Raw genomic sequence first — 24,761 nt, 5'->3', positions numbered from 1 at the left:
TTTAGGCCAAGTTCCTGGCTAGTGAGTCCACAGAATGTACTAGTCCGTAACCCAATACATGTGGTCGTTGCAGCTTTTACATGTGTGTTGGAGGTTAGAACTCAGGCCTTCTTGTTTTCACTGCAGACACGGCTCAGGCTTCAGATGACTGCAGATAGGTCCAGTCTCTTTTCACAGAGGATGGACCACACTATGCCTTCTCTAAGGTCAGATCAAGCTCATGGTAGAGGCAGGGGAAGACCCAGGACTCCTGCTTTCGGTTCCTGCAATGAAGGCACACTGTCCTTGTGCCGTATAAAGGGACATAGCGAGAAGAAAAGCAAGGTGTCCAGTTAGTTCACAAGCCCTCCGGCAGTATCTCTTCAGGATTCAGCCACCCATGTCACATGAGAGTCTTCAGATGTGGGAAATATGGACGAGGCAACTTGTGAGGTAACTTTGGTTTACCCCCTAAAGGCTCACAAAACTGAAGCTCCATTGCTTCAAGGCTTTCAGTATGCCACACTATTGCAGCTGAATCGACTGAATCCCGGGCCTAAAGCTGTAAGGTATGTGGGGGTTTCTCAGGCAGGAATCTGGGGGTTACATGCCTTGTCAGTGATAGGACTGGCACCGGCATGGAGGTTTGCCTTTTTTTTTTCCTTCTTGTTGTTTACTTATTTGTTGAAGTGTGTGTGCGTGTGTGTGTGGATGCATGCATGTGTCCATGTGCATACCCTCAGCCCTGTGAGTGGACACCTGTGGGAGTCCATTCTCTCCTTCCACCATGTGGGTGTTCAGGGACTGGGTTTATAGGCTGTCAGGCTTGGGGCTGAGTGTAAAGGGAGTGAAAACCGCTGGCCCAGGGTTAGGAGGAGAGACTCCAGGGTTAATCTCAGTGCTATGTGCTATGGCACTGAGAAAATTGAGTTCCAGTTAAAAAATCTATTTTGGATAAAAATACAACAAGCTATCAACAGCAATATGACTCATGTGGGAACCTTAAACTTGAATTCTTCAAAAGTTCTTAAGCATGATGTTTTCTGCAGTACTCCATCTCAAAGATGTCTACCAAGTTAATTTATTTCTGCTTTTGAAAACACAAGGACTGGTCTCTAAGACTCTCAGCATGTGGAGCCTGTGTGTGAGAAGTGACCAAGCTACATGCTTCAAACCCACACAGGATGATCTAACTACCCCTTCTCATATCATCTGGATGCTTTGGAAGTTGGGAATTGATAAGTTAGGAGGAAGAAAGCCAATGATTTTCACCTATGGCAAGACTGAATGTGGGGAGGGAGGGTGTGTGAGAGCCAGATTCTATCCACAAGGATTCCTGCTTTCTTTGTTGATCTTGAACCAAAACCTCTCCCACTCCACACTTCACAATATCATGTGAATGAAGAACATGTACTTACAGTCTGTTGCCATGCCAACATAGATGCATTTCTTAAAGCGACATTCCTGGCACTGGTTGCGGGTGACTTTGTCTATGATGCACTTTCCTTCATATTTACAGGAATAAGATGGATGGAGACTTTTCTGAATGGTTCTTCTAAAGAAGCCCTAAATGAGAAAGACCCGAGATAATAGGTTCATATTTTCTGAAACTAAATGACTCTGGAATTTTGTCTACCTAAGAATAAGAGCAATTGTTCTGGTCCTTAGCCTGTGCTGGGGCCTCCTACTTTATACCCTCAAATGGAGGATGGTGGTGGCAAGTGAATCTAAGGAGCTGAGGGAGGTTTCACAGGGCTGCTGTATATTCACTATTATGTATTTTACTCAAAGAAATGAAGCCAGCGGGCAACCTGGTGTTTGCTCTAATTTTTCTATACATTATATGGTATAACCTTTATTTACATAGTGTCATAATTTTTCTGCTAAGTGAATGAAGAGATTTATTACTTTATCCTGAATTAAAAGTGCAGGATACTTGATTGAATATTTCTATAAGAAATCCATTACTATGTACAATGAATATACACACACCAAGAACATTTAAAATTGTTTGGTGACTAAATATATGTCTTTATTTCACTTAGAGATTTCACTTAATTCTTCTTCAACTCTGAAGATGGCCATGATCTATACCCAAAGATGCTCAACTGTGTTCATTACAGCTTTATTCACAATAGCCAGAAACTGGAAACAACCCAGATATCCCTCAAGCCAAGAACAGATAAAGAAAATGTGGTACATTTACACAATCGATTATTATTCAGTGGATAAAAAATAGACACCATGAAATTTGAAGGTGAATGGAAGAAATTAAGAAAAAAAATCATCCTGAGTGAGATAACCCTGACCTAGAAAAACATGGTATATATTCAGTCATAAATGGATAGTAGCTGTTACAAAGAATATAATAACAAACCCAGAGAGGTTAGATAAAGCAGCTCTAGGGGGGATGCATGGATCTCCATGGGAAGGGGGAAATAGAATAGATTTTGCTGTTAGACTGGGTTTGGATAGGGAGAGGAGAGGGAGGGATTAGGTCAGGGTAGGGGATGGAGGGAAAGAATGCAAGCAGAGACAGCTGAAATTAGGAAGTGTTTGGAAGGAGATATGGAAACGTAGTGTTGTGGAAACATCCCGGAATCTATGAGGGTGACTCTAGTGAGGACTCCTAGAATGGAGGATACAGAGTCTGAACTGGCCATCTTTTTGTAGACAGGCAAAACTTCCAGTGGCAAGATCTGGTTGTGTTTGGTTGAACTGTTGACTGAGGGTGTCCTATGGAGATCCCTAAACAACCCAGGCTGATACTTGAAAAGAGGGTCACTCTCTGAAAACTGACAGCAAGGCTCCATTGCTGAAGACAACAACCACCCAGTTCATTGCATATAGAAAGGTGGAACTGGTGTCTGTATGAAACCTACATCCCTACCCTCTAGTCTCTGGTCTGGAAAGCCTACAGAAAGAGAAACCTGGGTACCAACTCTTGTCCTATAATCTGTCCGACCTGGAAGACGGACTGGGTTGATGGTGGCATAGAACTTGTGGGAGTGGCCAACCAATGTTTGGTTTAACTTGAGGCCCACTCCATGAGAAGGAGCCTGGATGGCCAGGAACCAGAGAATGAATAGTTCAGAGACCTAGCATAGAACTAAACATGACTGGAAAAACAAAACAAAACAATGAAATGAAATGATTTTTAATGACATTTTGCTATACTTACAGATCAGTGCCTTATCTAGTCATCAACAGAGAGGCTTCCTCTGGCCAGATGAGAACAGATACAGAGACCCACAGCCAGACATTATGCAGGTAGAGAATCTAAATTGGAGGTCTCCATCAAGTCCCTCCCATAGCAAATCAGGGAACAGAGGAGATGAAGGACACCAGGAGAACATGGCTCACTGAATCGACAAAGTAGGGCTCACCTGGGCTCACAGAGCCTGAAGCAGCCAGCATGGGCCCTTGCATGGGTCTGTACCAGGCCCTCTTTGTCTATGTTGTGACTGTTAGCTTGGTGGTTTTGTGGCAATCCTAACTGTGGGGGTGGGTGTATCTATGACTCTTTGACTTGTTCTTGGGATTTTTCTTCTCCAATTGGGTTGTCTTGTCCAGCCTCAGGGCTTTTGTCTATATGGAGCTTGTTTTGTCCTGTTTAGCTATCCTCTTTTGGAGGCCTGTTTTTCTGAAGGGAAAGAAGCTGTGGGGGAGCTGGAATGTGCAGACAGAGGAGAAACTGTGGTTGGGATGTTTGTATTAAAAATAATCTAATTTCAAAAAAAATTGAGGAAGAAGAAGAGGAAGAGGGAGAAGGAGGAGGAGGAGACAGAGGAGAAGAAGAAGAGGAGCATGAAGAGAAGCAGAAGCAGAAAGAGGAGGAGAAGGAACAGGAGGAAGAGGAGGAGAAAATGGAAAAAAAATGATGGCCTTTACCAACTCTCTTAACCTTTTAAACAACAGGACTTGAGGAACAGATAACTTGAGCTTGAGGCCTTCTAAAACCTTCTTTTCCTCCAGTATCTGTAGGCATATGGGTTCAACAGGCTTTCTCTTCTCTGAAGAACACTATTTAATTCTAGATTTTGCTAATTTATACAACTTTCTCAAGACTTATTTGGCCACTGTACTGTGGGTGACAGGAATTGACACTGACAGTGAGCTCTTGCTGTGCTGGGCACAGATGGGCAGCAGATTCATGCTGCATCCCTTTGCCCCAGTTGCCCCAGATTTTGCCCATTTTTCTTCTTTCATTTAAGTTTTTGGCTTTGGTTGTGGGCACATGCCCACTTGCATAGTCCCTACTCAGAAAAAGCTCTTTCTTGCAATAATAGGGTCCAGAGTAGGACCTTATATTAAGCAAAGCAGATATAACCAAGACTCATATCTGTCATTTAAAAAAAAAAGAAATATGATTTCTTTCAAAATAAAATTCTAACAGGAAAACTCTATGAATTGGGGATTTGTGTTCTTAAACATGTGTGCATGCCTCTGCATGATATGCTGTTACAGGTCCAGGAACCACACACAAGCAGCTGGATGAGAGAGACATCAACCATATTTCCCCAGGTGCAGAATGAGTGAATCTGCCCAGAGGGCCATATCACAGCTTGACTCCAGAATGTAAGGCAAGTTTTCTTGTGGCTTTCCGTTCACTAACTGTGTTCTCGGTCCCAGGCAGAATAGGGGACAAAAGAAACCCAGTCATTTCTGGCTAGATGCACTGGGAGGAGGCAGAACAACTCTCTTCCAGGAGGAAGCCATGTTTACCGAGAAGCCAGCCAGGGAAGAGATGGACAGTTGCTGAGGAGGAGCGCTTTCTCCCTTACACTGGTGGCCTACGAAGACCACGTTGAGGCCAGGGTGAGCAAGGCTGTAACAGAATGAGGACAGGATCGTATATCTCAACAAAGGAATTCTGTGTACTCCTTAATGGCATGAGTACTTCGCTTTTGTAGAAAATAGAAGCACTGCAGCATGCTGTGCTGTTTCTTTTCTGAGCCTACCTCTGATTCATGGGCCAAATTACTTTTAAGCATCATTCTAATCTGTGGAAAAGCATCTTTTACCATAGGATGAGGAAATATTACCTTTAGATAGATGTAAGGATGATAAGTCTCTTAATTAAAAAAAAAACAATGAAAATTAACTCCCGGAGATAAAATTAAAGATAAGACATTTATGTGAAAAATCATTTTAGGGGTTAGGGGCATAGCTCAGCGGCATAAAACATGCTGAACATGCATGAAGCTTTGAGTTAATTCCCCAGCACCAAAACCAAGCCAACCACCAGATCTTGTGAGCTGACAAAAGAGGCTTCTTAAGGACTAAGGGCATGTTTCATTGACTTGTACATGAATGGAGAACTTGCCTTTAAAACCTATAACAGAAATATTTCTATACTCAGAGAAAAGCCAGATTAATTTCTTAATGGTCCCATATGATGGACTAACCAGACATAAGGACACCTATGGAGCCAGGTGTGGTGGTGCATGCCTTTAATCTCAGCACTCCAGGCAGATCTCTGAGCTTGAGCCAGCCTAGCTTACTGAGTTCCAGGACAGCCAGGGTTACCCATAGAAAACCTGTCTCAAAACACTATCACACCACACACACACACACACACACACACACACACACACACACACACACACACACACACAGGGCCTCTTTGTTACTATCCATCATTTTTAGCTGTAACTTCCACCTTGACATAACTTAGTCAACTAAAGGAGTCACAATTGTGGGATTGCCCAGATAACTTTGCCTTGTGAGTATCTGTGAGGGATTGTCTTGGTTGTTCATTGATTTAGGGGGTCTTAGCTCACTGTGGGTGGTATTACTCTCTGGGTAGGTGGTCCTGAGCTGTATAAGAAAGCTAGCTAAGCATGGACAAGCCAGCAAGTAGCCTTCCTCCATGTTTCTGCTTCACATTCCTGCCCTGACTCCTTCAATGGTCCTGGAATGTTCTGTGGCCTGCAAGTTAAGCCACTAGATATTTTTTTAGAATGTAACAGTTTAGAAATTGTTTATGTCTATGCCTTTTAGAAAGTTTAGAATTCTAAATGTTAGAATTGCTTGGGGAGTTAAGAGTCACCTTGACTTTTCATTGTGTTTTCTCTCAATTCAAATTTCTATCTTATATTGTTGTAAAAGCACTGTAATATTGTTACATTTTCTTCGAAAACAGTTTGTTATATAGAAACATGAACCTTCTTTCTACAAAGTGCTAAGTGTGCAGGAAGTTACACACCTCAGCAGAGTTAAGTGTGCAGGAAGTTACCTCAGCAGCATTAAGTGTGCAGGAAGTTACACACCTCAGCAGAGTTAAAAACTCACAAATCTTTCTGTTGCTAAAGTAGTACAGATTCTGGCCACATACACTGTTGGTTTGAATAAACCTTGGGGTGTAGCTTTTTTTTTTTTTAATCTCTTGACACTCTTGAAGATGATGTTACATTTGAAGACCTTTTCCCTTTCCCAAGTTGCTTCTGTATCATATTAAGAGTGTCTTTTCACTCTTAGGTTCCTTTCTGGGTTTGTATTAAGTCCCCACAACCTGTGAATTTGAATTGTAAGCACTTAAAGGCAAGGGCAGGAAGAAAGCTGGGAGGTTTGGGAAGAAAGGTGGAAGAAGGAGGGAAGGGAAGGGAAGGAAAGGGAGGTGGGTGAGGAGGAAAGATAGAAGAGGGAAAGTTGTTTTTGTTTTTTGTTTTTTGTTTGGCTTCAGTACAAGTTTTATTGTAAACTCTACAGGAAATAGAAGTCTGTCTCTGGCTTAGAATACATCCCTATTTACACAGACAGCATCGGCTGCTTGGACACTACTCTGGATTGAGTTCCTTGTCTTTATTTTCTAATCTAGGTTGATGGATCAAAACATAAGATAATGCTTATCTTAATTTTACTAATTAAGATTGTTAAGTAGGCAGATGTAGACTCCATTTGGAGACGTGAATAGACCAGTATGTTTTTGTCAAGAATCTCCCAAAGAAAAGTTTGCAGAGCACAAAATTATCTGATGGCAAATTGATTCCATTTATTACAGGCTCTGCTGAAAGCCACTTCGAATAAATTCTGGAACGTAATTGAGTTTAAGTGGCTTCAAAGATTCTGCCTAATGGAACCCTCAGAAGTGGGCATAGACATGCAGAGCCACAGCAGAAAGGCTGTGGAGCAAACTCGTCTCCTCAGACAATACACATAAAATGGGAGGAGAAACAGCAAAGCAGATTGATTGGATATTTAAAAATTATGCTCTAATGTTCAAAGTAAGTGTTATTAATTTATTTTCTTTTTGTTAGTTGTCCTTCTGTTTTAAAAACACAAGAACAAAACACCACACTATTGCAAACTTCCATTTAGTTATACATGATTTAGGAAGAAGGAAAATTCAGATCTTGAGAACATCAAAAATAAAGAGGGCCTCTGGGCCCCTGGAGGCCAAAGGTCATCAATGTTGACATCTCTTTCTGTAAGCCTGATGTCCAGTGGTTGTCTGGGAGAGTGCAGATGCTGAGCTGCAGTCTGTGCTGGGACACTGGCACTTACCTTGCAGCCTTCACAGGTGATGCAGCGATAGTGGTACCCTGTGGCTTTGTCCCCACACACTACACAGAGCTCATCTTTGTCTAAATAGCTGGGGATATACCCTGCAAAGGACAAAAGAGGAAGGTGAAGAAACAGTATCATGTCATGTACAATAGATACAATAGTCATGGACTTCCCAGGTGAAGACATCGGCTCTAAGGAGTTGAACTTCGCTTAGGGTCAGGGGAGAAACAGAGACTTCAATCCATCTCTTTTAACATCTGCTGCCAAGAAGGAGTTGTGCTTTTTCCCCGAAAAACCAGAGAGCTGGAGAGAGATGAGCACAGGCACCTGAGGCAGATTGGCAGTTGGACACACAGCCAACATTGCTGAATGCAAAGAAAGAATCCAAGTTCTGTTGACTGAGGAAAGAAAACTTAACCACAATGACTCCCTTGGGGTCTGTGTTGGTGGATCAAACTCCCTCAGAAGGCTCAGGTTAAAAATAACATCAGAACAGCCTACTTCCTGCCTGTGCCTGTTTCTTCCTGTTCATGTGGAGCCCATGGCCACATGCCCACACGTATGCCAAAGACACATGAGCCTTTAGATGAGCTAAACACATTAGAAAGGAAGTGCATGGTTTGTTGGTATGTGAATGTGAACAGGCAGCAGAAATGAAGCGTCCCTTGGTCTTGGTGCTCAGGAAGGTCTTGGGTTCAGGGAACTTTTCTGAGTTTCAACTGTGACTGCCCAGGTTAAGAAGACTTGGCTATGTATTTTCCTATGACATTTTCATCAGCCCTTTGGGACAACAGGTCACCCTTGACTGATGGCTTTTAAAGCAGAAAAGGCACGAAGAAAATAATCCTTCCCTTTATATCTTAGAAATGATTTATCTGATACTAATAGGAAAGTGTTGGTGCTTCAGATGCACATGGAGGGCTTTGCAGGCTGAGGCTGAGGCAGGATTGTGATTTCGATCACACCAGCTTTTCTTAGCTTGCTTTGCTCTAGCAAATTGATGTCCATTTGTTGGACTCAAAGTCGCTCAAGCATTCTATTATTTCGTTTTATTATTGTTTTACTTATTTTCATTTTTTAAAGATTAGAAAAAATATAACTTTATGTGTATGTGTTCGTGGGGTTAGTATGTACACGTGTATGTAGGTGCCCATGAAGGCTTGTAGCCCCTGGAACTGGAGCTACAAGCAATTGTGCTACCCAGAGGGAGAGGTGGGAACCAAACTTTGGCGTTCTTAATGGCTGAACAATCTCTCCAGCCCCTCATCAGTAAATTATTTAAAAAAATAATTCTGGAAGAGCCCTGCAGCAAGGACAAAAGGAAGGGAATGGTTTGTCTTCAATCACTCATTATTGATGACTCTAGTCAGAACCTCTTTAGTACACATAGTGCTAAGCAGTATGGAAGGCACACGTAATATAGAACCAAATGAAACAGAGCTTCTTGCTGTGGGAATCCTGTAAGCAACCAGTTCTGCTTCTCTAGTTCTGTTCTGGAAGGAAAAGTGAGAGAAAGACTATGGAAAGTTTCTCCACATCACTGTTGAGAACTGTACATGGAGACCACACTCAGATACCAGCCACACTTAGTAGGAAGATGTAATGGCTAACCTTCACAGTCAATTTGACTAGGTTTAGAACAACAGAGGAGCCACACCTCTTGGCATATAACACATCTCTGGGTGTTTCATGACGGTTTAGCTGAAATAGGAAGAGCTATGCTGACCATGGGTTGAATAAGATGAAGCAGGGTGGGGCTGGGGGTAGGGGAGGTATGGACTCATCTTTTTAATCTTTCTGAGTTTCCTGGTAAACACAATGACTGTCTCCCATTCTTGCAGTCATACCTTCTCCACCACTATAGACTGAATCCTTAAACTGTGAGCTCCAAGAAACCCTTGCTCCTGTAAATTGCTTTTGTCAGATACCTGGTTGCACTGACAGACAAGTAACTAATAGAGATTGTTTTAACAGGAGTGATGCAAAGCCAGTGGCAGAGTGGAATGAGCTCATGCAGGTGCCTGGCACACAAACAACTAGCTACAAAGCACAGAATAACCTTTAAACAACAAATAAACCAAATTATTAACACAAGTGTCTTCCAGGAAAAGGTAGATAGAAAAGCCATTGATGTCAGGAGAATTGTGCTGTGGCCTCTTTTCTACAGTTATACCAGCAGAGTAGAGGCTTTTGAGTTCTTGGTGCTGATGCAGGTGTCAGGTTTCAGGGACAGGAGATGCAGGAACCAACTGTGGACTATGACTTGTGAACCTTGCCTGCCTACAAAGGGATATGGTGTCTGGGGACATGAGCAAGAGTTGAAAAAAATGCAGGGAATTAATCTTTCCCTCTTATCCTTCTTGTGACCTCACCATAACAGCTGGGACTGTCTTTGGCTTTGGCAGGAGGACACCACTGAAGATTTTCCCCTCCCAATTTCTATCCCATTTAATTAGGTGAATTCTGGAATCCAGCTAATATCCAGAATATTAGTTTCTTTTCTGTTGCTCTGATAAAATACCCTGACAAAAAGCAACATAGGAAAAAGAAGATTTACTTTGGTTTACAGTTCCAGAGAGAGAGTCCACCATGACAGAGGCCACATGGCAGTAGGAGCAGGAAGCCATCAGATTACATTGTTTCCACTTGTGCCTTAGATAAATAAGATTGTTCAGTTAATATTGCAGAGAAGATGCTAGCTGGGGTGCACTTGAAGAACCAAGTAAGCACCTGTTACCAATGCAAAGAGCTACTCACCAGGAAAATAACCTGAGGGAAGAGCAAACATTTCTCCCCTGGCTCGGAATGTGAGAAGAGCCGGTTCTGCCCCTCACTCAATTAGCATTGCTGTGGTGGTTTGAATGAAAAGTGTTTCCCACAGGTTCATATATTTAATATTTGGTCCTATTTGGTGGCAACATTTGAAATATGGAACCTTTAGCAGATAGAACCTTGCTGGAGAAAGTCTGTTACTCGGGGAGGACTTTGGATTTTGTAGCCTCATCCTACTTCCATGGCATACCAATTGTTCTGCCTGTGTCCATTGTTCACCAGAAAATAATGCTTTCAGAGATGGTGTCCTATTACCGTGAGTCACATGCTGCCAATGTGGCCAAATAAGGAAAGTGCACAGACATTAGCTTTGTTGTCAAATATGGATACTAGTAAGTGACATAACAGTGGGATTGGATATCTATATAAGATGTGAGATGTGTCCTGAATTGTTTGCCTGAGGAATCAAGCATACAATTGTCTTATATCAATACCAGAAATGTTATTAGAGGTTATGAATAACCAACTAAGGCCCCCAACAATCCGGAGAGTTCAAGGTTGATCTGCAGTCCCCAGCTCCCACTTGCTTGTGTGAATTACTCTTCACACTATAAACTACACACTGTCATGCTATCAAGCATACACGTATATTTGCTCTTGTTGTTAGTATATCTATGTATTTTTGTTTGAGTATATGGTACCCGGAGCTGCAAAACAGGTATGCTACAACGGAGCTGCATCCTCAGCCCCTCAAGTCAATATATAAGGAAGCAGGCTCCATTTGTTTGTTCAAAAAAGACAGGAGAATTTTGTTTTTAGTTAATATTTTGCTCCTTTGATTAATTGATAAATATTATTTTGCATATCAAAATGGGTTAATATAGTTGTACTGGCTAGTTTTGTGTCAACTTGATACAGGCCTTATCACAGGAAAAGGAGCTTCAGTTGAGGAAATGCCTCCATGAGATCCAACTGTAAGGCATTTTCTCAATTAGTGATCAAGGGGGAAAGGCCCCTTGTGGGTGGGACCATCTCCGGGCGGGTAATCTTGGTTCTATAAGAGAGCAGGCTGAGCAAGCCAGGGGGAAGCAAGCCAGTAAAGAACATCCCTCCATGGCCTCTGCATCAGCTTCTGCTTCCTGACCTGCTTGAGTTCCAGTTCTGACTTCCTTTGGTGATAACAGCAATGTGGAAGTGTAAGCTGAATAAACCCTTTTCTCCCCAACTGCTTCTTGGTCATGATGTTTGTGCAGGAATAGAAACCCTGACTAAGACAAATTGGTACCAGCAGAGTGGGGTATTCCTGTGACAACCTGACCATGTTTTGGGGAGGACTGTAAAAGGACTTTGGAAATTTGGGCTTGAAGATCCATTCGTTGTTAAGAGCTCTGTCAGATGTTGTGTAGGAGCTTGGAAGATAATGTTGAGAACAGTGCAGAAGATGGAGGTCTGGCTTGTGAAATTTCAGAGGGAAAATTAAAGACTCTTTTCAGGGCCATTGCTATTTTGATTGGGAAGATTCTGTGGTTCTGGTTAGCTGGGGCTGAAGAATCAGCTGTGATTAACAAGATACCAGAACTACTAAAGTGAAACTTTTGCGTTACTGGAACTATTGATGCTGATTAGCTGGAGCTAAGAAATTAGCAGTGATTAAGAAGAGACCAACATCGTTGAGGTGACATCTTCTGGGAAGTGTTTTCTGAAAGCACAAAGAGGTTGTGTTCCAGAGATAGCCAAGGTTGTACTCCTGCTGCAGCGGGGCTTGGTAATGTGTAAGGGTGAACCAGGTGGTACTGGTTTTGAAGGCATGAAGAGGTCACGCAGAGCAGCTGAGGCTCGGCATTGTGAAAGGCCATGGAAGGCCATTGGTGAAGGTGCAGCCTCAGTTGCAATTGACGGCCCAGGACTGAAGGGGTCATGCATTGTTTTGGAGATGCCAGTACCATGAGATGACCACCAAGAGCAGCAGCAGTGGAGTACAGGTAACTGGATCCTAGAGGACGATTCGTGTGCTACAGAGGGCATGGCTGGAGAAGTGACCCAAGCCCTTGGAGGAGCCCAGAAGATCATGAGTTGGATCCCAGACATTGGATGGTTAGAGATTGATTTTTGCTTTTGATTGTGACTGTGCCCTGATATTTTCCCACTTGAAGGAAGAAACTATTTTAGTGGAGCCCACAGTTAAAAGACTTTTAATTGTAAATGACTTTGGATTTTAAAAGATATTGGACATTTTAAAGGGATTGAGTTTTAATATGTGTAGACTGTGGGACTTTTAAAGTTGTTTAGATCTTGGGGATGAATAAGAAATTAAGGTTTGAGGTTTACTAGTAATGTGTTTGTGTGTCAAGTTGACAAGGGGTCAATTGTACTGGCTAGTTTTGTGTCAACTTGACATAGCTTGAGTTATCACAGAAAAAGGAGCTTCCGTTCCATGAGATCCAACTGTAAGGCATTTTCTCAATTAGTGATCAAGGGGGAAAGGCCCCTTGTGGGTGGGGCCATCTCTGGGCTGGTAATCTTGGTTCTATAAGAGAGCAGGCTGAGCAAGCCAGGGGAAGCAAGCCAGTAAAGAACATCCCTCCATGGCTTCTGCATCAGCTCCTGCATTCTGACCTGCTTGAGTTCCAGTCCTGACTTCCTTGGTGATGAACATCAATGTGGAAGTGTAAGCCGAATAAATCCTTTCCTCCCCAACTTGCTTCTTGGTCATGATGTTTGTGCAGGAATAGGAACCCTTACTAAGACAATAGTAAAATGCTACTTTTTAAGTATGTTTTTTCTTTTGGTAACAACTTTACTATGATATAATTCAAAGGTAACACAAGTCAGTGGCTTTAAATATACTCACAGACTTGTGTAACTACCACCACTTATTAACCTTAGAATATTTTAATTATCCCCCAAAGAAACCCTGCAAGTGTCTTTAAATGTCACCATATCACTCTACCCATCTTCCCCACCCCTTTTGCCCCAGACCACCCTAATCTACTCTCTCTCTATCATCTACTATTGACATTTCAGACAAATGGGATACAATTGTAGTTGGTCTTTTGTGACTGGCTTTCACTTAGCAGAAGGTTCAAGTTTCATTCATGTTGCAGATAACACAGATTAAGCAAAAAGATTTTCATAGGACTTAGGATACAGAAAGCAAGAGTTTTGTATTTGTTTTCTGATTGATATTTAATCTAGTGCATTCCCTGTGGGTATAAACCAGAATCCTGGCTAGGGTAATTCTTTTGAGTGAATTATGCAATACGGCAGGTTGTTGGAGAATTCCTGGTCCTTCTTGTCACCTTAACAAACACACAGTGAGTAACAGGATATGGAATAGATTAATCTTGGTGACAGATCTAGAATTGAAGTTTCTGCTCCTGAAGGAAGGGACACCTGGGTGTAGATATATTTCAACCCGGACTGGTCTTAACATCAAAGCAGACTATTTGCTTGGTTGGACTAGTACTGGTGGCTACAGAAAGCATGTATATAGAACAGGTCAGAGAGGAGATGTACCTAGAGGTGACATATGCAAATCAGGCTGAGTTGGAATCTATGATACTCCACAGTGTGGGGAATGGCAGCTTTCAGGGTGTGTCCTGCTCTTAGGAGACACCATTTTAGAAGCAACTTTGCACACGGAGAACAAGGGCAGAGGAACGGTGACTCTACATTACATTTGTGCATAGACACTATCGCCTGGGGAGCACAACCCACAAGGCATAAACTGATACACAACTTATTCCTAAAAGTAAAAAAATACCACCTATAAATGCATCAAGGTTGATTGGGAAGATACAGGCATGTGTTAGAAAAATGTGACCCAAGGGCTTTCAGATACAGTTGACCAACAGGAATGCAACACTCTCACTTAGACCCATATGGAGGAGGACACTAAACACTTGCATGTCTATGGCCCCATCAATCTGACTGTCACCTTCATGTGTGCATCATACATAGTATGTACATCAAGGGACTAGTAGGCAGAGAACTCCCAACCATCCATGGGGTTTGGGCTCAGTTTGGCCCTCACTGCTTAATACAGCCTACTTGCATGGAAGTCTATCAGATCTGATGTTATGCCCACTCTTCAATGTTCTGTACCTTGGCTAAGCAGTCTTGTGTCTCTGCATCTGGAATCCAGCAGCTCCCAACAGGTTTTTTTTTCCAATTTTTTATTAGATATTTTCTTCATTTACATTTCAAATGCTATCCTGAAACTCCCCTATATCCTCCACTGCTGCCCTCCCTTGCCCGCTTCCCTAACAACGCACTCCCACTTCTTGGCCCTGGCATTTCCCTGTACTGAGGCATATAAAGTTTGCAAGACGAAGGGGCCTCTCTTCCCAATGGTGGCCGACTACGCCATCTTCTGCTACATATGTAACTATAGACACGAGCTCTGGGGGTACTGGTTAGTTCATATTGTTGTTCCACCTATAGGGTTGCAGACCCCTTTAGCTCCTTGGGTACTTTCTCTAGCTCCTCCACTGGGGGCCATGTGTTCCATTCAATAGCTGACTGTGAGCATCCACTTCTGTGTTTGCCAGGAACTGGCATAGCCTCACAAGAGACAGCTATATCAGGGTCCCTAAATCTTGCTAGTGTATGCAATAGTGTCTGCGTTTGGTGGCTGATTATGGGATGGATCCCCAGGTCAGGTAGTCTCTGGATAGTCCATGCTTTCGTCTCAGCTCCAAACTTTGTAACTCCTTCCATGGATGTTTTGTTCCTAATTCTAAGAAGGGGTAAAGTGTCCACACTTTGGTCTTCATTCTTCTTGAGTTTCATGTGTTTTGCAAATTGTATCTTATATCTTGGGTATTCTAAGATTCTGGACTAATATCCACTTATCAGTGAGTACATATTGTGTGAGTTCTTTTGTGATTGGGTTACCTCACTGAGGATGATGCCCTCCAGGTCCATCCATTTGCCTAGGAATTTCATAAATTCATTCTTTTTAATAGCTGAGTAGTACTCCATTGCATAAATGTACCACATTTTCTGTATCCATTCCTCTGTTGAGGGATATCTGGGTTCTTTCCAGCTTCTGAATATAATAAATAAGGCTGCTATGAACATAGTGGAGCATGTGTTCTTATTGCCAGTTGGAACATCTTCTGGATATGTGCCCAGGAGAGGTATTGCTGGATCCTCCAGTACTACTATGTCCATTTTTCTGAGGAACCCACAGACTGATTTCCAGAGTGGTTGTACATGCTTGCAATCTCACCAACAATCCAGGAGTGTTCCTCTTTCTCTACATCCTCACCAGCATCTGCTGTCACCTGAATTTTTTATCTTAGCCATTTTGACTGGTAGGAGATGGAATCTCAGGGTTGTTTTGATTTGCATTTCCCTGATGATTAAGGATGATGAACATTTTTTCAGGTGCTTCTCAGCCATTCAATATTCCTCAGTTAAGAATTCTTTGTATAGTGACAGACAAGTAGACCAATGGAACAGAATTGAAGACCCAGAGATGAACCCACACACCTATGGCCACTTGATCTTTGACAATGGAGCTAAAAACATCCAGTGGAAAAAAGACAGCATTTTCAACAAATGGTGCTGGCACAACTGGTGGTCATCATGTAGAAGATTGCGAATTGATCCACTACTATCTCCTTGTACTAAGGTCAAATCTAATAGGATTAAGGAAATACACATAAAATCAGAGACACTGAAATTTATAGAGGAGAAAGTAGGGAAAAGCCTCGAAGATATGGGTACAGGGGAAAAATTCCTGAATAGAACAGCAATGGCTTGTGCTGTGAGATCGAGAATCGATAAATGGGACCTCATAAAATTTCAAAGCTTCTGCAAGGCAAAAGACACCGTCAATAAGACAAAAAGACCAACAACAGATTGGGAAAGGATCTTTACCTATCCCAAATCAGATAGGGGACTAATATCCAATATGTATAAAGAACTCAAGAAGGTGGACTTCATAAAATCAAATAACCCCATTTAAAAATGGGGCTCAGAACTGAACAAAGAATTCTCACCCAAGGAATAAACGAATGGCAGAGAAGCACCTGAAAAAATGTTCAATATCCTTAATCATCAGGGAAATGCAAATCAAAACAACCCTGAGATTCCACCTCACACCAGTCAGAATGGCTAAGATGAAAAAATCAGGTGACAGCAGATGCTGGCGAGGATGTGGAGAAAGAGGAACGCTCCTCCATTGTTGGTGGGATTGCAAGCTTGTACAACCACTCTGGAAATCAGTCTGGCGGTTCCTCAGAAAATTGGACATAGTACTACTGGAGGATCCAGCAATACCTCTCCTGGGCATATATCCAGAAGATGTCCCAACAAGTAAGAAGGACATATGCTCCACTATGTTCATAGCAGCCTTATTTATAATAGCCAGAAGCTGGAAAGAACCCAGATATCCCTCAACAGAGGAATGGATACAGAAAATGTGGTACATTTATGCAATGGAGTACTACTCAGCTATTAAAAAGAATGAATTTATGAAATTCCTAGGCAAATGGATGGACCTGGAGGGCATCATCCTGAGTGAGGTAACCCAATCACAAAGGAACTCTCACAATATGTACTCACTGATAAGTGGATATTAGCCCAAAAACTTAGGATACCCAAGATATAAGATACAATTTCCTGAACACATTAAACTCAAGAGAACGAAGACCAAAGTGTGGACACTTTGCCCCTTCTTAGAATAGGAAACAAAACACCCATGGAAGGAGTTACAGAGACAAAATTTGGAAGTGTGACGAAAGGATGGACTATCTAGAGACTGCCATATCCATGGATCCACCCCATAATCAGCTTCCAAACGCTGACACCATTGCATACACTAGCAAGATTTTGCTGAAAGGACCCAGATATAGCTGTCTCTTGTGAGACTATGCCGGGGCCTAGCAAACACAGAAGTGGATGCTCACAGTCAGCTATTGAATGGATCACAGGGCCCCCAATGGAGGAGCTAGAGAAAGCACCCAAGGAACTAAAGGGAACTGCAACCCTATAGGTGGAACAACAATATGAACTAACCAGTACTCCGGAGCTCTTGTCTCTAGCTGCATATGTATGAAAAGATGGCCTAATTGGCCATCACTTGAAAGAGAGGCCCATTGGACTTGCAAACTTTATATACCCCAGTACAGGGGAACGCCAGGGCCAAAAAGGGGGAGTGGGTGGGTAGGGGAGTTGGGGGGGTGGGTATGGGGGACTTTTGGTATAGCATTGGAAATGTAAATGAGCAATTTACCTAACAAAAAATGGGGAAAAAAAGAATTCTTTGTTTAGCTCTGTGCCCCATTTTTTAAATTGGGTTATTTGATTTTCTGGAGTCCACCTTCTTGAGTTCTTTATACATATTGGATATTAGTTCCCTATCTGATTTAGGACTGGTAAAGATCCTTTTCCAATCTATTGGTGGACTTTTTGTCTTATTGACAGTGTCTTTTGCCTTACAGAAGCTTTGCAATTTTAGGAGGTCCCATTTGTCAATTCTCGATCTTACAGCACAAGCCATTGCTGTTCTATTCAGGAATTTTCCCCCTGTGCCCATATCTTCGAGGCTTTCCCCCACTTTCTCCTCTATAAGTTTCAGTGTCTCTGGTTTTACGTGGAGTTCCTTGATCCACTTAGACTTGACCTTAGCACAAGGAGATAGGAATGGATCAATTCGCATTTTTCTACATGATAATAGCCAGTTGTGCCAGCACCATTTGTTGAAAATGCTGTCTTTTTTCCATTGGATGGTGTTAGCTCCCTTATTAAAGATCAAGTGACCATAGGTGTGTGGGTTTATTTATGTGTCTTCAGTTCTACTTCATTGGTCTACCTGTCTGTCTCTGTACCAATACAATGCAGTTTTCATCACAATTGCTCTGTAGTACAGCTTTAGGTCAGGCTTGGTGATTCGACCAGAGATTCTTTTATCATTGAGAAGAGTTTTTGCTACCCTAGGTTTTTTTTTTTTTTTTAATTCCAGATGAATTTGCAAATTTCCCTTTCTAATTCATTGAAGAATTGAGTTGGAATTTTGATGGGGATTTCATTGAATATGTAGATTGCTTTTGGCAAGGTAGCCATTTTTACTATATTAATCCTGCCAATCTGTGAGCATGGGAGATCTTTCCATCTTCTGAGATCTTCTTCGATTTCTTTCTTCAGAGACTTGAAGTTCTTATCATACAGATCTTTCACTTCCTTAGTTAGAGTCACACCAAGGTATTTTATATTATCTGTGACTATTGTGAAGGGTGTTGTTTCCCTAATTTCTTTCTCTCCTTTGTGTAGAGAAAGGCCACTGATTTGTTTGAGTTAATTTTATATTCAGCTACTTCACTGAAGCTGTTTATCAGGTTTAGGAGTCCTCTGGTGGAAATTTTAGGGTCACTTATATATACTATCATATCATCTGCAAATAGTGATATTTTGACTTCTTCCTTTCCAATTTGTATCCCCTTGACCTCCTTTTTTTTTTTTTTTTCTTTAATTGTTCTGACTAGGACTTCAAGTACTATATTGCCTAGTCCCTGATTTTTGTTGGATTGCTTCCAGCTTCTCTCCATTTTCTTTGATGTTGGCTACTGGTTTGCTGTAGATTGCTTTTACCATGTTTAGGTATGGGCCTTGAATTCCTGATCTTTCCAAGACTTTTATCATGAAGGGGTCCAACAGGTTTTTTAATAGCTTGTGCAGCTACCTCCAGGTACTCTGTGCACGTCCTTGAATCTGCCTCTATTCTGCTTCTGGTAAGGCCTGCATGAACTCTGTGCCTTATTTAATTCTTCGTACACTATAAATACCCATACAAATGACCATGGTGACAGTGTGATTTGTGATCTGAGAATTCATATCGATATTAGTAATTAAGATTAGAGTAAGAGAACTTGTGATTTTACTGTCCATGTGAAGAACCACTCTTCAAGTTTCCCAGGTAACTGCTAAAGAGGACTAGTCACTAACTCCAGAGAACAATTCAGGTCGACTATGATTCATAATGCCGAAGTAAAAGCTCAGAGCATAAGAACTGTAGGTGGGCTGCACTCAGGGTGAGGCTGCATTCTAACACTCCCAGAGAAGCTAAAGTATTACTGTACTTAGTCATTTTTCCCAATTCCATATTGAGTGTGTACACTTCAAACCACTGTTCAGATTTTTAATTTAAGCTCATTTTCTCATGGTATTTCTTTGTATAATTAAAAGCCTTTCGAATGGCTTAGCCTTTTCCTAACATGCTAATCCTGATTCCTTTTACATTTAATTCTTGGTATTAGGAACTGAGCTTTTCGTCATGTTAATCTTTAACCCTCAGATAAACACCACATTAATTAATTAAGCCACCCATCTGTTCATTTCTCCAACAAACTGCAGAACTACTACATGTAAATTACTGAGCAAAACCTTGAGTCACTAATCACTTTAGAGACCTTTATAGATTGCTGTGATGGGCTCAGCCTCTGCAAAACTGTACCAGAGGCTCCCACTTGGCAGACTCTTTCCTCAGGGCAGCCACTATGTACCCCATGATACTCTCCAGTGTCACATCCTGTCATTTTACCTTCTGGCTGGCTGAGCCTGTGGTGATGAGACCCACAAACACTTAAGTCTAAGGCTCAACCTTTTATGCCTTGGCAATAGCGTGTCAAAAGCATTGGCAGGCAGGCCAGAGATTAACACCAGAAAGGAGAAGAGCATACTGTGAGGTGGCCTCTAGGCTTCTTGGGAACTCCTAGGGTAGGAAGAGACACAGAACTCTTAGGTTATTTCTTTAATTTAGGGCCAGACTTTGCTATTATTCATATGCATTTGTATGTATATGCACATATATGCATATATCTCTGTATATACACATACATATGTATGTATCATGTATGTATGTATGTATGTATGTATGTACATATTTTTCTTCCTCTGTGGTACTTAGGGTCTTATACATTCTAGGCAAGCACCATGCAGCCGAATTACATATCCAGCCCTCCAGTTCTGTCACAAGCCAACACAGTAATATGTGCAGGCTTTCTTTAAATTTCCTTGGCAGTCCAGGATTGAACTTATGATTCTCCTGTTTCAGACTCAAGAGTGTTGGGTTTGAAAGGCTCAGCTATTACAGCTTAACATGGAAAAATTCCTGGCTGTCCTTTCTTTTCTCTTTCTGGTAGCCTCAGAATCTTAATAGCCACTATAGCCACCATAACCTTTAAATCTACAGTAAGAACAGAAATATTTGAGGAGAAAATCACTAAGAAAGAAAATAGGTTGATATGATGAATTTCACTCAGGGTTTAATCAAAAGAACACACAGAGTCTACAGTGTTTGACTCATAATATTAAGATAAACTAAGCCAAAACCCAAAACTATGCTGTAAAAATATAGAATCCAGCCTTCATGCATCACATGAGTAGATGAGTGGTCTCCTGCCACAGCCCAAGTTCTCACAGCAGAGCAGACAGCCCCACTTCCCACGAAGGAGCGCCCTGCCCAGCTTTCCACAGCCTGTACCACTTCCCACGTGTTCCAGCTCGAGTGCACTCAGTTGCCTGTTGCTTAACTTTGCTCAAGGCTATCCTCCTTTAAAAGTAAAGAAATAACTCACAGAATTTTAATCTTTATCAAAATAAGAAGGGTAGAAGTAGCTTAAGAAAAATGGAGAAGTGGAAGATAGCTTATCATATAGCATATAAAACTATAAAACTATATGTCTGTTGAAAGTCTTATCATGTAGCAGATAAAATTGTCTGAGAAAATCTTAGACTAAACAGACATGAAATCATACTGTCTGCCTCTTGCTAGTATTTCAGAAACACTCTTGTTTTAGACTCTTGATGCCAACGAGATCACTGTGCTGAGAAGACATGGGTTAGCAAGTAGGAGGGCCAAGTAAATGAGGACCAAGAAGACAGGACCACCAGAAATGGTACAGCTGCCTCTGGTTTGCTTTAGACTCCCCACTTATGCCCACAATTGTTTCCTTTTCTGCACTTTAGAGATATGGATGCTTTTTAAAATCAGAAATTCTGTTTGCAATAAGATTAGAAGTCATAGCCTTAAAAATGTGGGCCACTGTGGCCTGGAGAGACAGCTCTGTGGTTAAAGTCAGCTACTGCTCTTACCGAGAGCCTACATTCATTTTTCAGCATCTGGGCTGGGTGGATCACAACTGCCTGTAACTCCAGGTCCATGGGATCCAACACCTACAGGCCTCCTCAGGCACCTGTATTCACATGTAACTGCACTTATGTGCGTGCACACACACATACCCCCCTCCCCCACATTTTAAAAAATGTGAACTGTTCATTTTCCAATCATACACTGCATGCAGGGGAAAGGGTGGTAGAATTATTTTTCAAGGCAACACTCATTGCTTCAGGTAGTATTCTGCAGGAAGGTGGAAGTGTATTTCACCATGTAAAGCAAGGGAGCATAGCATTTTTGTGATGCTTAGGAGCAGTACAGAACAGGTTTGCACAGCTGGGGTATGTGGTGAATGCTACTCTAATCTGAGCTCAGAGGCCAGAGCCCCTATTAACCTCTTGCAGGACCCAGGAAAGTAGCCACAGTACAGAGTTGTCTGGCTCTGGATATCCATAGTGCCAACACTGGGAAACCCTGGCCTCATACATTTGGTAGATAATTTTAAATTTGCTTGTACAGGGGATTTATCCAAATGATTCAAAACTATTTTATTTTCAGTTAAATTTGTTTTAGACATCATTCAAAGTAGCAGGTTTCTTTACAGTGATTTCATATGTACTCAATTTCAGCTGATCCTTCTATACCCAGTCCCCTGCCTCGGGCCCTCTATAGGGTCTGTCTTCTTCCTCACTATTCTACTTTCTACTTTCATTTCACACCCATTCTAGTGTCCTCCCCGAGGCTCTCCCAAATCCTTTCTTCTTTTCACCAGCCCCTTTCTAGCTTTCTGACCTTTACCCACTCCCACATGTATAAAAAGGGAACCTAGGCTCCACAAGGGAGACAGAACACACAGCATTTGTGACCCTGGGCTCCTTTACCTAATATAACATTGTCCAAGTCTATCCATTTCCTACAAATTTCATAACTTAATTTTCTTTAAGTCTAAGTAAAATCCCATTCAGGCTGATTCTGTGTCAAACAGAGGTCATTTGCCTCTGAAGGAAGGAACTGAGAGCAGTTCGAGGACTGAGGCTGGAAGGAGGAAGGTGTCTGTGGGCTGTGAGTTCAGTCTGTGGACAAAGTGATGTGGCTGGCAAGGGGTGGAACTGGAACACCTCAATGTTGATTTTGGGGTAGGACTGAAGTGGATTGGGCCCCCCAGAGAGATGGCTGTGATTCCTGGGACAGAGGGCAAGGAAGAAGCACATAGCCAGAGTCCAAGTTGAATGTCCTGTGGCAGGGGAGCCTGTTGGAACCTGCATCACTAAACAGCATATAAGAAGAACATTAGGAGGAAGCTTGCAGCCAACCATTGGATTGAGCTTGGGAGTCCCCAGTGGAGGAGATGGAGAAGGGACTGAGGGAGCTGAGGGGGTTTGCAGCCCCATGGAGGGAACAACAGTGTCAACAGCCCAGACACCCTGACCCCGAGCTCCTGGTGACTGGACCACCAACCAAAGAATATACATGGAGTGACCCATGGAGCTGGCCACATATGTGGCAGAAGATGGCCTTGTTGGACATCAGTGGGCCTGAGGGTGTTCAATGTCCCAGTATAGGGAAATGCAAGGATGGGAGGATGGGAGTGGGTGGGTGGGGGAGCACCCTCATAGAGACAGGGGCTGGGGGAATAGGATAGAGGGTTTCCAGAGACCTGGAAAAGGGAAAACATTTGAAATGTAAATAAAGAAAATATCCAAGAAAAATAAAAAAGAAGAAGAAGAAGAACATTAGGCCCCAGGAAAATCTGTGTGGAGGGCACAGAGGATAAGAACCCTTCAACGTGTCTGGAAGCAGAACACTGCAGAGCCACTATAAAGTTACCATATTGGAATGAATCTGCTGCAAGGAAGGGAAGCACAGGGCATGGGCAGCTGAACCATGTAGCCTCTCAAAAGAGTCCAGGGCAACCCTGACACAGGCAGTGCTGTGAAAGCCAAGCAGGAGGCACAGTATAAGCCTGTCTTTGGGCCCAAGAGACCAAATACAGATACTCATTGAGCTGAATGGGCCTTAAAAGCTGGGACAGTCAGGTGGAAGACAGAGCTCAGCCCCGAATGCACTTGCAAGCAGGGGCTGCTATGGGGACACAGGCATTGGTTGGGAAGGTAAGGGATGGGAACCTGTGTTCAGGAAATTAGCAGTAGCACCATTTCTCCCTAAGATGGCCAGACATCTGACTTCAGTTGCTTATGGTCCCTTTGGCTCCTGCTTTTGCAATAAGGGGCACCACTCCAGGACAGGGTCAGGGCACTTGGAGATGGCTGAAGGACACACCTCTGGTGGTGTTTGATTCTTAGGAAAGAGGCAGACATAGCCTGCTCATCCTTTTGTCTGCCTGGAAGTTGCATGGAGGTGATTCTGTTCTGGATCGATTCCTGCTTCTGGGTGATGAGAAGCACTCTCATTTAGCCTTTGGAACAGCAAATGTGTTCTGTATTTTAAAACACCAGTGGCATTGTTTTCTGGAGAACTGTCTGTTAATGGCTTATGGATGGCACTGCCACATTTAAAAGGTGAGGCTTGCATGAGCAGCTTCATAGTTGCACTTAAAGATGATCTTTGAAGAGAGGCACCTGCAATTTCTAACAGTTTCTTGGGGAAATCATTCACATGAGGGTTGAAACAAGTTTATCTAGAAGGGAAGAGATAATGAGAGAGAGGGGGGGGAGGGGGAGGGGGAGGAGGAGAGGAAGGGGGAGAGGGAGAGGGAGAGGGAGAGGGGAAGGAGAGAGGAAGAGAAAGACGGGAATGTGAAAAAGAGAAATGTCAGCTGTGTCTTATGCTAACATTCATGGCAAAGACTGATAGTGCCAGGGAATTTGTGGGGCTTCCCAGGGTTGGTTTCCAGCCCAGCCTGTGTTGCATGAGGCTGTGCAACATGATTCTAGGATTCAACAGCATTTGTCAAGAAAGGTTTAGGGGGAACATGGCACTGACTTTAGAGTGTCTTTATCGAGATCTCTAACTTTAAAAGTAGTCTAAGAAATTCTAATTAAAGATTTTACTATTCAGGGGATTTGGTGCACCTTCTATCCTCTTGATGTGGGTCACTTCCAAATCACTGTTTAATCTCCATTTCTAATGCATCATGCAGTCGATAGAAGAAGACAATAGATGGGATCTTGTCATGGAGACGGAAGGCCAGAACATTCAGTTTTACCTGGGATTGCTGAACCTGACTCCCTGAAGGGTTAAAATGATGGACCAGGTATAAACCAAAGCAAAACCCACAGACAAATGCTTCCTGGTATCTGCCCAGCACCTTTTGAACACGCTATTCCTATATGGATGATACAGAAATGGTCAGACAAAGAGCCCACCCTGCACTATTGAGGCAGTCTCCCAGGGAACACTCCTTTGAAAGGGATGGAGA

At 42.5% G+C, this 24,761-nt stretch overlaps 1 protein-coding gene across 20 annotated transcripts in view; it reads right to left on the bottom strand.

The window, feature by feature from the left end:
* The window catches only part of Thrb (thyroid hormone receptor beta), a 380,873-nt gene that overhangs the window by 29,984 nt on the left and 326,128 nt on the right, over positions 1 to 24,761 (bottom strand). For all 20 annotated transcript variants that reach the window (XM_011244739.3, XM_006517970.4, XM_011244741.3 and 17 more), the window contains 2 exons: positions 7,486 to 7,586; positions 1,398 to 1,545 (listed from right to left, as the gene is read on the bottom strand). In XM_011244739.3, the coding sequence (XP_011243041.1) occupies positions 1,398 to 1,545; positions 7,486 to 7,586 (249 nt within the window). The remainder of the gene's footprint in view (positions 1 to 1,397; positions 1,546 to 7,485; positions 7,587 to 24,761) is intronic.

The sequence above is a fragment of the Mus musculus genome, chromosome 14, assembly GCF_000001635.26.
Source record: "Mus musculus strain C57BL/6J chromosome 14, GRCm38.p6 C57BL/6J".
In the NCBI taxonomy this organism is placed as follows: domain Eukaryota; kingdom Metazoa; phylum Chordata; class Mammalia; order Rodentia; family Muridae; genus Mus; species Mus musculus.
This window is presented reverse-complemented; position numbering and strand designations above follow the sequence as displayed.